This window comes from Mustela nigripes, chromosome 14 (genome assembly GCF_022355385.1).
Source record: "Mustela nigripes isolate SB6536 chromosome 14, MUSNIG.SB6536, whole genome shotgun sequence".
In the NCBI taxonomy this organism is placed as follows: domain Eukaryota; kingdom Metazoa; phylum Chordata; class Mammalia; order Carnivora; family Mustelidae; genus Mustela; species Mustela nigripes.
This window is the reverse complement of record NC_081570.1, coordinates 18,787,749-18,799,091: the sequence shown is the minus strand read 5'-3', so window position 1 is coordinate 18,799,091 and position 11,343 is coordinate 18,787,749. Positions and strand designations below refer to the sequence as shown.

General features: G+C 51.7%; 1 protein-coding gene across 5 annotated transcripts; it reads left to right on the top strand.

Moving 5' to 3' along the window:
- Positions 1 to 239: 239 nt before the first annotated feature.
- PAQR7 (progestin and adipoQ receptor family member 7) lies at positions 240 to 11,297 on the top strand. Of its 5 annotated transcripts, none has more exons than XR_009399690.1 (3): positions 240 to 348; positions 3,497 to 3,593; positions 11,102 to 11,297. XR_009399690.1 is itself a non-coding variant. In XM_059376713.1 (3 exons), exon 3 carries the CDS (start codon positions 8,000 to 8,002, stop codon positions 9,044 to 9,046), a length of 1,047 nt encoding a protein of 348 aa, XP_059232696.1. In that variant the 5' UTR covers positions 240 to 348; positions 3,497 to 3,593; positions 7,979 to 7,999; the 3' UTR covers positions 9,047 to 11,087. The 5 variants fall into 5 exon arrangements, 4 of the variants coding, with proteins under 4 accessions (XP_059232696.1, XP_059232699.1, XP_059232697.1 ...); XM_059376713.1 differs by lacking the exon at positions 11,102 to 11,297 and adding an exon at positions 7,979 to 11,087; XM_059376714.1 differs by lacking the exons at positions 240 to 348; positions 11,102 to 11,297 and adding exons at positions 387 to 451; positions 7,979 to 11,087.
- The last annotated feature ends 46 nt before the right edge of the window (positions 11,298 to 11,343 follow it).

Sequence of the window (11,343 nt, the reverse complement as noted above, 5' to 3'; positions counted from 1 at the left end):
AGCGCCGCCGCCCAGCTGGGGGACTTGGGCAACCCCTTCTGCCCTCCGGGCCTGTGTCTACCCATCTTTCTACACGATGGCCATAGAACACCCACGACTCCGTGGTTGCCGGGGTCGGGGCGCCCTACCCGCCTCCCCGCCTCCGCCGGCAACAAGTGGGCGCGGCGGGGGGGCGGGGAGGCCCGCGGTGCCGCCGCTCCCCTCCCGCCCGCCGCCGCCGCCCCGCCCCCCGACCGCCTCGGGGCGGGGCCACCGGCCGCCCCTTTATCTGCCTGTAGGTCGCCGGGGACGCCGAGGGCCGCGGGTCCTAGGCGACCTGGCTCCCCGCCAAGCTCCGGCCCGCAGCAGGTACGGGGCTGGAGAGAGGGGGACCGGCGGCGGGCGCAGGGGCTGCTCCCGGGGGCGGCGGTCCCGCGCGCAGGGGGCGGAGCCGGAGCCGGGGCTCCCCAGGGTGAGAGCGGGAGGACGCTGGGGGACCCGCTGGAATGGGACGCATCTGAGAGAGTGGGCACGGCCGCGGTGGCCAGGAAGAGGAGAGGCCAGGGGTTCGCTGCTCCCGCGGGAGAATGTAGGGAGACTCCAGGGGCAAAAGGGGTGCGACTACCTGGAACTGGATGATGATGTGAGAGGGTCGCACTTGGGGGCCATCTAGGCTGGTTGGGATGGGGAAGCCTGTCTTGGTGTCAGGAAAGCGTGGAGGTTTCCCTACCCAGTGAGGGGAAGAGGAAGGAGCCCCACACCACCCCATAGCATTTGCTCCAATCATGCAGGCTTTGAAGACCCCCGGAGGTTTCCCTGGGGCAGCCCATGCAGGCCTGGCCTGAGTGAGGGTCCTGGCTAGGCCACAGCTGGAGAGTTTGAGAGTTTGATGGAGTCCCAGAGCCTGGCTGCACCTGATTGGATGGCCCAGGACCTTACGTTTTAGCTCCTGTGGGAGAGGGTTCCAGCCTCACTTCAAGGGGTTTGTGCCACCTCAGAGCCCTTGGGAAGAGGCAGCCCCACTACAGCCTCAGTTTCCCTGACTAGAGGGGCCCTTGCTGGACAGAGGTGAAAGTTGGGTCCCTCTTCCATCCCGTGCTGGGTGACTATAGCCAGCTCACCCAACCTCTCTGAGCCTGCCTTCTTCCTACAGGTTCTTCCCTGTCCTCAGAGCATTAGTGAGTCTGAGTTCCACAGAATTCCTTTGACTTATTTATTCTATTCTAATCAGAAATGGTGGCCCAGGTGTGGTTACAAAAAAACAAAAAAATGATTTCTGTTCAGTTTTGGAAGAAATGGAAGACTTTTTCTTAAACACATTCTGCCGAGTTGGGGAATTGGTTTGCACTGAGGGAGGTGACCCAGTTGCTGGGAGATCGGGAGGCCAGCCAGGGACGAAAACTTTGCTTGTGTAATCTGTGGCCACCCACCGGATGCCTGGGAGTTGACTACAGTGGATGAAAGTCAAGAGCACTGGTTTGGGAGTCAGATGTTGTGCCCGGCCATCCTGCCTCCTGGGCTGTGACAGCAGCTTACATGGAGGACCAGAGTTGCTTTGAGGGAGACTTGAAATATATGTGAAAGTTCTTTGTAAACAGCAAGCCACTATAATTATTAATGTTAGCATCTAATCTTATTGATAATATTTGGGCTCTTATAAATCATGCTTGTCAGGACCCTTCAAGAACATTTACCTCTAACAACTCTTGTGTTAATATGGGCCAGACCTTACTATTATTATTATGATTATTATTTTTAAGTGGGCCCAGGCCTAACACACAGCTTGAACTCACGACCCTCAGATCAAGAATCTCATGCTCTACCTCCTGAGCCAGCCAGACGTCCCCCCTGCCTTTCTATTATTTTTTTTAAAAGATTTTATTTATTTATTTGACAGAGAGAGATCACAAGTAGGCTGAGAGGCAGGCAGAGAGAGAGGAGGAAGCAGGCTCCCTGCTAAGCAGAGAGCCCTATGCGGGGCTGGATCCCAGGACCCTGAGATCATGACCTGAGCAGAAGACAGCGGCTTAACCTACTGAGCCACCCAGGCGCCCCTTTATTATTTTTTATCTGAGGTTAGACTTTGTCTTCTATGGCAAGATAAAGCTGTCTTTAAGGGAATGTGCTGAATAATCAGGTCCCAGAGAAGCAACAATGAATATTTTGCATGCCAAGATGTAGGCGAGAGAGAAAGTAGAGTTATAACTGATTAATACTCGTAATAGGCATTTTTTAGTTAGGCTATTAAGCTCCAAGAGGGCAGGGTATTAATACCCTTAGTTCTTGCCCTTAGCTGTTACTTGCAGGGCTGTTGGTTCCATGAGGAAAGTGTCTTAACTGCTTTGTTCACCGCTGAATCTCTAGACCCTGGCACACACTCGGCTTGGAACAAATATTGGAACATCTCAGGGCCTGAAGCGCCCTTTGATGTTACCAGTAAATTCACTCTCTCCTTTGACATTTGGAGGAACGGGGCCGAGAGGGGAATGGACTTGTCCAGGATCCCACAGGGATTGAATGGCTGAGCCAGGACTCAAACCCAACAAAAAGAGCAGACAGAGTCAGGCTTTGCTGGAGCCAACAGCTTGCATCTATAACTTTGTTTTGCTTTCACAAGAGCCCAAGGGGTGGCTGTTACTATCCTTTGATTATGAATGAGGAAATAGGTTTAGAGAGGGTAAGGACTTAAAAAGCGAAGTTACACAGCCGATGAGTGTCAGATTTGAAATCCCACTCTCACGTGAAAATAGGGACCTGGCTTCTCTCTGAAATAGCTGGCCTGAGGCAAGTGGTAGACACCCTCCCTTGGAGAGTCAGCTGTCTCCAGTGCTGCACGGTCACCACCCACGTGCCCTCTCTCCAGTTGGACTTTCCTCAGCCTCTAGGCATTTCATTTGTGTGGGAGAGCCCTGTCTGGGCAGGGAGTCTGTATGCTTCCTTCACCCTGTGCCCCAGCCCTGTAGCCTTTGGCCTGCCATGTGCACTGAATTCAGTGGGATGGGTAAAACCTGGGGCTCTCCCACTTTGAAGCCCATTTATTGCCCCATCCCTACAAGTTTGTCATCTGTTTTGCTTCTGGATAAAAAGAGGGTTAAAAGAGGACAGTTTTTTTTAGACGATGCCAAGCGAATCTCTAGGGCTGGGGATATTTCAAATACTACGACTCAGGCTGGGGATAATTAAAATAATACTACTATTAATAACAATGAGTTACTACTACTATTTATAATTAATAATAATAACAATCATTTATTGAGTCCCTCAACTGTGCTACAACTTTATTCTAATGAGTTTAATCTTTACAGCCATCTATGCTATAGATAATATAATTCCTGTGAGGGCGCTAAGGCTCAGAGAAGGCGAATCACTTGTCTTAAGTCACACAGCTTGTATGTGATGGAAGCAGGCGTCAAACCTGTTTTTTCTGAATCTGAAGTCCATCTCCTTCATGAGCCTTTATGGTGTCTCCTTTCTCCTTTATTTCTAACTTCTTTCTGTTATGATTCCTGGTGAGTAGGGGACAGAAGCTGGTCAAGTGTGCCTGACATCCATCAACCAGTCCCTGGTTACCTGGTCTCAGCCCAGCTTTGCCCATCTTGCTGTATGAATCTTGGGTAAGTCCCAACTTTTTAGCTAGCCCTGGGTTTCCCCAGACATTTCATGTGGAGGGTGATGCTGACTTTCTTTCTGCAGCTGAGGCCTGGCTAGGAGGGCTACATTTAACTGGGATTTGACCAGTGTGGGCATGGTGTTGGTTGGGGGAAGGGAGAGGTGGAGGTTTCCTTCAGCCCCACCCTCTGGTGACATCACACAAGACACCTCCAGTCCTTGGAAGCCCCGCCCCTAGTGACCCTCACCTGTGGAAGTGCCACCCAGTGCCTGGCATCTGGTGAAATTGCCCAGTCCCACAGCGGAAGCCATCGGCCCCCAGGCTCCAGGAAAACCCCTAGGTAACCTAGGCTTTGGCGGAGGGTGGTGGAGGGTGGCCCGAAACAAGCAGGTCTTGACAGCCTGGTGGGCAGATGACTCTGAGGATATTCTGAGGGTGGTCTCTGGATACCTGCCCTCCTCCTTCCAGCTCATGCTAGACCCCTGCTCCTGCACCTTTCCCCTGGATGTGGGGACCCCTTTCCATGGAGTCAGGAGATGGGAACTAATTCTAAAAATAGACAGATCCAGCTGGAATCGGGCCTGTGGGTGAGGTCTAAAGGAAGTAGGGAGCAAGATCTCTTTATCCTAGTATGTAACCTCTGGGTTAGGCCCCACCATGCTTAGGCCCCACCATGGCTGGTGGAGGAGGAGGGCCCTGCGGGAGCTATGACAACCTGAGGAGGTGGCTGTGAGCTAGGGCTTCACTGGTGTAGAGCCAATGGGTGGCTGGTGGGAGGGGACGGACGACCCTGGATCCGTGTCAGTTGCTAGCAGACTAAGGAAATAATTTATGGGAAAGGCCTTGGCTACCTGCTTTAGACCATTATTTTATAAAGTAGTTCTGTGGAATGCAGATTGACAGTGACAGGAGGCAGGGTAGCCTCTGTGTGTGTGTGTGTGTGTGTGTGTGTGTGTGTGTGTACACACATGTATGAATGTGAGCATGTGCACTTGGGGAAGAGCTCCTAACCTCTCTGAGTTTCACTAGCCTCAAAAAGAAAATGGGGGGGTGGCGCCTGGGTGGCTCAATGGGTTAAGCCTCTGCCTTCAGCTCAGGTCATGATCTCAGGGTCCTGGGATCGAGCCCCGCCTCGGGCTCTCTGCTGAGCGGGGAGCCTGCTTCCCCCCACCCTCTCTCTCTGCATGCCTCTCTGCCTACTTGTGATCTCTCTCTCTCTCTGTCAAATAAATAAATAAAATCTTTAAAAAAAAAAAAAAAGAAAGAAAATGGGCATAATACCTACCTCACCAGTCTAGTTATGGGAATTAACTGCAACAAGGTTATAAAGAGTGAGCATGCAGTAAGCACACATTTCAGCTGGCTCTACGATGTAATTATTACTAGGAAAAGAATCTTTGGTCAGGCAGTCTTGACAAATGGAGGTCCAACAAAGCAAAGCTGACATCTATGCTGCAGGACTTCTTAGAGCCTTTAATAGGCTGTTGTGACTTAGAAAGTTCTCAGTGGGATATGGAACCTTGGACTAGATTTAATGGATCACAGGGACCCAGGAACTAGGCCTCCATCGGATATTATCATTTCTTGGTCTTCTCCCTTGTGGGGGAATGGAAACTTGGCTGGATTGGGCAGCTCTGGGGAAAGCCTGCCTGTCTCTGGGCTCTTGTTTCCTCAGTGTAAAACAAAGGTGCTGCATAAGACATTTTCAGAGGCCTTCTTGGGCTTCCTGAGGTTCTGAGTTGGAAAGCCAAAGTTGTAGACAAGGATAGAGGCTGAAGCCCAGCCTCTTGGGGAGGAGACCTGCCTCCAGTGCTGGCTCCTCCACTAGCAAGGCAGGCCAGCGTGGGGTGGAGTTGGGAAGGGGTTCTCATGGATGGAAGCGGCCAGCAAGGTCGGCTTCCTAAACCTGACCTGTGCCATGCTGTCTGGGGAATGGGAAGTGGGAGAGTCCTGCGCTCCCCTGTCAGAAGCACCCCTTGTGCAGTATTGTAGTGAGTTGTTTAACTCCTGCCTCCCCACTGGACTAGGAGAGGCCAGTGACCAGAGCTGACTTGAGACATGTCATGTAGGGGGCACATAGGGATGCAGGTCAGGCTAGGGTGAGGAGGAGGGTGGTTGGGGGCTTGTCTTGATACTGTCTTCACATAGCAAGCTCCCTGCATTTATTGGACTGTGTGTTAATTACTGGGGAGCTTTGGGGGGTGATTAAGGTGCTGTTGGTGGCAGAAACATGAGAGCTTTATCCTACCTGGATCTCCTTGCCTCTTACAATGACTGGTGCAAAGGTAGTTGCAATAAATATGTGATGAAAGACGGACAGAAGACCAGGGCGCTGAGTCCAATAAGCTCATCGGAGGGATGGGAGTTGTGGGGCAGGTGCTAGTGTTTCAGTAGATATTTGACTTAATGACTGACACAGCGAATGAAGATAAGCCTGAATTAAGCAACTGGTTTCAGGCCAAACTATAAAGAGAATATTTAACTATGAAATGATTAATGGCACTTGCCACCTTGTCTTACAAAGGGCAGTTCAGGGTAGTGGTTGCGATTGCAAAATGAGTCCAGACCGTGCCTCTGCCACCTCTTAGCTAGTTGGGTGGGCAGGGTCCTGCATGTCTCCTTGCCTCAGTTCCTTATCTGCAAAATGGTACTAATGATAGTACCTACTCACAGGATGTTATGAAGTATCAAGGAGTCAATTATACATAAAGTATTTAAAACAGTGTCTGACACAAAGCGGGTACTGTATAAGCATTTGCTATGATTTATTTTCCTTTTGATAATCTCCACATACCGTGAAGTTCCCAGGGGGCAGGGATTAGATCTTTTTCCTCTCTGCCCTCCCTGGGACCCAGCACAGGACCTGAGGCAGAGAAAGGACTCAGTAATTGTTTGCTAAATGACCAGATGAAGAGTGAATATGTTTTATATGGTATATGATATAACAGACACAGGAATAGTAGATGGGGAGGGGCGGCGAGGGGGGCGTGAACTAAGGAGGCCCCCTGGCGGTGGTAGGTAGAACTGGCCCTGATGGATTTTAGTGGAAAGAAAGGAAGTTGGCACAGGGTGTGATATTTGGGTTAGGTGGGAAATAAGGGTAGGAGCAGGGTCTTGAATGGCAGGGTGAAGGGTTAGATTTGATCCCTTTAGAATTAGCAGCCGTGGATGGGAGTGGAAAGGCTGGAGGAGGAGGACCTTTTGAGTGGAACTATGGCTAAGGGAAAGGGAATCAGATTTTTTTTTTAAGTTTTTATTTTTTCATTTGTCAGAGAGAGAGAGAGGGAGAGAGCACAAGCAGCGGGAATGGCAGGCAGAGGGAGAAGCAGGCTCCCTGCTGAGCAAGGAGCCCGATGTAGGACTCGAACCCAGGACCCTGGGATCATGACTTGAGCCAAAAGCAGATGCTTAACAGACTGAGCCACCCAGGCGTCCCTATAGAATCAGTTTTTAACTGGGGACTTTCAGGGGGAAAAAGTGGCTTTTTGAGTTGGGGACTAAGGGTATGAAGTGTTACCAGGATGCTGTTACGCTCTTTGATTCAACAAACACTAAGTGTCAGCTACCTCCAAAGCCCCACAGGTTCACAAAACAATGAGGCTAACTGCCTACCCTTCGTGAGCTCACATTAATGATTTTAATACCCATGAGAAATGTTAAAATGGCCAAAAGATGGGTATCTTATGGTAGACACTCAAGTAGAGAGGTCATCATCAGAGATCTGGGGGCCAGGGAAAGTATCACAGAAGATATGGGTTTTGAGGGATGAGTAGGAGTTTACCGGGTAGGCAAGATGAGGAAGACAACTCAGGCAGAGGGAACAGCTTGTGTAAACCTCTGGACACATGAAACAGGCTCAGGGGTGTGGTGAGGCTGTAGCTGGGTTGGTAGTACATTGTGGCTGAGCAACAGGACAGGAAAAGATAGCAGGGACCAGATCATGGAATTTGATGGAGGGTCAGTGGGAGACCTGCCACTCTGAAGGGGCTAAAGGAAGAGACTGTGGGCCTGTTGTTAGCAAGGTCACTGTCACCAGCAGGTGAACACAGATGTCATCATGAACACAGGAGAAAGCAGAAGGGCTGCTGTGTGGACCTGGACTGGAATGGAAGTGGCTGAGGTAGTGAGCCACCTCCATTCATTTCTCAAGCATTGACTGAGCCCCATATGGCACACCAGGCACTGTTCTAGGTACTTGGGATACATCAGGGCCCAGAACAGTGGTAGGGGCAGAGCCATGATCTTCCTTGGGATGACTCCTCTCTTCAGAAACTCATAGTAGGGATAAAGGGGAAGGGAAGGAGGGAGTAAAAACCCGGCTCCAGAGCCTCCCAGCTGCTGCTCATGGAGGGCCAGGGTGCCCTGACTCTGCTCTGGCCTCTCTCCCAGTTTGCTGCCTGGCCCACAGCCATGGCCACGATGGTGGCCCAGAAGCTCAGCCATCTCCGGCCCACTTTGCGGCAGGCCCACCGGGAGCCGCAGCCATCCGGACAGCCAGAGCCCGTGTTCACGGTGGACCGAGCCGAGGTGCCGCCCCTCTTCTGGAAGCCGTACATCTACGTGGGCTACCGGCCGCTGCATCAGACGTGGCGCTTCTACTTCCGCACACTGTTCCAGCAGCACAATGAGGCGGTGAACGTCTGGACCCACCTGCTGGCGGCGCTAGTGCTGCTGCTGCGGCTGGCCATCTTTGCGGGGACCGTGGACTTCTGGGGAGACCCCCATGCCCTGCCCCTCTTCATCATTATCCTTGCCTCCTTCACCTACCTGACCCTCAGCGCCTTGGCTCACCTCCTGCAGGCCAAGTCCGAGTTCTGGCACTACAGCTTCTTCTTCCTGGACTACGTGGGCGTGGCCGTGTACCAGTTCGGCAGCGCCCTGGCGCACTTCTACTACACCATCGAGCCTGCCTGGCATGCCCGGGTGCAGGCCATCTTCCTGCCCACGGCCGCCTTTCTCGCCTGGCTTTCTTGCACCGGCTCCTGCTACAACAAGTACAGCCAGAAGCCCGGCCTGCTGGGCCGCACCTGCCAGGAGGTGCCGTCGGCGCTGGCCTACGCGCTGGACATCAGCCCCGTGGTGCACCGCATCCTGGTGTCCCCCGACCGGACCGCAGATGACCCCGCTCTTCTCTACCACAAGTGCCAAGTGGTCTTCTTCCTTTTGGCCGCGGCTTTCTTCTCAGCCTTCATGCCGGAGCGCTGGTTTCCGGGCAGCTGCCACCTCTTCGGCCAAGGCCACCAGCTCTTCCACGTGTTCTTGGTGCTGTGCACGCTGGCTCAGCTGGAGGCTGTGGCCCTGGACTATGAGGCCCGGCGGCCCATCTATGAGGCTCTGCACACCCGCTGGCCCCACAACTTCTCTGGCCTCTTCCTGCTCACGGTGGGCAGCAGTGTGCTGACCGCCTTCCTCCTGAGCCAGCTGGTTCGGCGCAAACTTGACCGGAAGACCCAGTGAGGGGGAGGAAGGGGATGGCGGCTGGTAGGGAGGGAGGTAGAGTGAGAGCCCGGGGATCAGGGCTTGGCTCCAGAGGGGAACAAGGCCTGGTAAAGTTGTTTGTGTCTGGCCTGCGATGACTTTCTGTGAACGCTTCAGCTGCCAAAGGCGGTACTGGCCTGTCCTTAGATTTGGGGATTGGCCCGGAGCAGCTGGGGGGTCCACTCCTGGGCCTACCCCAGCCCCTTGCCCTGGGAGAGGAAAAGAGATAAAGATGAGGGCCAACCAGGCTTGCCTCTTTCCATTGTCTCTCACTAAGGGTGAGGATCAGGGGTCAGCTGGGGCCAGGACCCCAGTTGGGAGCTTCCAGATTATCTGAGGGGGGGGGGGGTGAAGATAGAATTTAGGCCAGAGGCAGATTTCACTGGTGGATAGGGAAGGAGCAGGCCCCGAATATATGTAGGATCTTATCATTCCTTGAGCTCCAGCCTGGAGCTTTGGAGTTCCACAGAGTCTCCAAAGGTAGAAGATTGTGGCAGGTAGAAATGGATCCCACCCAGGGCCCATACATCCTTTGTCACCATCCCATACAGTGAGCCCCAGCCTTTCTTAGCTCTGTGACCCACACATCCTGTTCCCAGCCTTTCTCCTGGTTTCCTTGTTCATGATTCAGTTATCCATTCAACGTTTCCTGGGCAACCTCTGGGTCCTTTGGATCCATGCAGGATGATGAGAGCTTTAATATGGGAGTGACCTGTCAGGGGAAGCACGGGGAGGAATAAACGGTGCTGTCTGCTGCCCAACTCAAGGTCGAGGGTTGGGAGGGGTGAATAGGAGTTTGCAGATGAAGGAGGGCATTCCAGGCAGAGGATAAAGCCTCTACAAAGACCAAAGAGGTACTGAAGGGAGTTCAGCGGAGCTGGAGGTAGGGGTGATCTGGACTCTGATATGTCCTGGATTCAATAAAGTGACCAATAACAGCAGCCTCTTTGCTTTTTGCCTCCTGTCTTGGGAACGGGGCCCTGGGGCCCCCATGGACCTGCTCAACATGTTGAAGAGGTTTTCCAGGGAGTGGCTGGGGCCCCCAGGGGTGGAAACAGGGAAGACAAAAGTAGTGGATGCTTTTTTCTTTGCCTAGGTGTGATTGGGGCCTTATATGCTATATATATATGAACTCTTTCTTTTTGGCAGGGAAGGGGGGAAGTTGTATTACTAAATAAGTTTTAGAAGTTAAAGGAATGTGTGAAGTTTTAAATAATCCCACTTAATAATTTGATAAAGATTTCATTTTTTGGTCTTTCCTTCAATCAGGAAGGATTTTATATGTTAACTTTTATAATACTCCTTTTCTAAAGGAGTAAACTAAAAATATAGTTTATAATAGTTTTCCACAGCACAGTAAAGGAAAATTAGGAAGTCCTGACTAAAAAAAAAAAAGCCCAAGTGAATAAAAAATTTCACTCCGCTGGATGCCTGGGTAGCTCAGTTGGTTAAGCGTCTGCCTTCAGCTCAGGTCATGATCCCCAGGTCCTGGGATGGAGTCCTACACCAGGCTGCCTGATCAGCGGAGAGTTGTTCCTCCCTCAGCCTGCTGCTCCCCCTGCTTGTGTGCCCTTTCTCTTGCTGACAAATAAGTAAAATCTTTACTTATTTACTTATTACTCTATTGCTAAAGTATCTTGTTTATAGGGGTGCCTGTGTGGCTCAGTTAAGCATGTTGGACTCTTGATTTTTTTTTAAAGATTTTATTTATTTGACAGAGAGAGAGAGCACCAGCAGGCAGAGCTGCAGACAGAGGGGAGAGGGAGAAGCAGGGTCTCGGTTGAGCAGGGAGCCCCATGTGGGGCTCAATCCCAGGACCCTGGGATAATGACCTGAACCAAAGGCAGCTGCTTAACCAACTGAGCCACCTGGACTCTTGATTTTGGCTCAGGTTGTGATCTCAGGGTTGCAAGATTGCGCACTACATGGGACTCCATGCTCAGCGGGGAGTCTGCTTGAGATTCTCTCTCTGCCCCTTCTCCCACTCTCTCTCTCTCTCAAATAAATCTTTTTTTTTTTTTTTTTTTTTTAAAGATCCTGTTTAGGGGCTCCTGGATGGTTCAGTCGTTAAGAGTCTGCCTTTGGCTCAGGTCATGGTCCCTGGGTCCTGGGATCCAGCCCCTCATCCGGCTCTCTGCTCAGTGGAAAGCCTGCTTCTTTCTCTCCCACTCCCCCTGCTTGTGTTCCCCCTGTCCCTGTGTCTGTCTCTGTCAAATAAAATAAAATAAAATAAAATAAAATAAAATAAAATAAAATAAAATAAAATAAAATAAAAT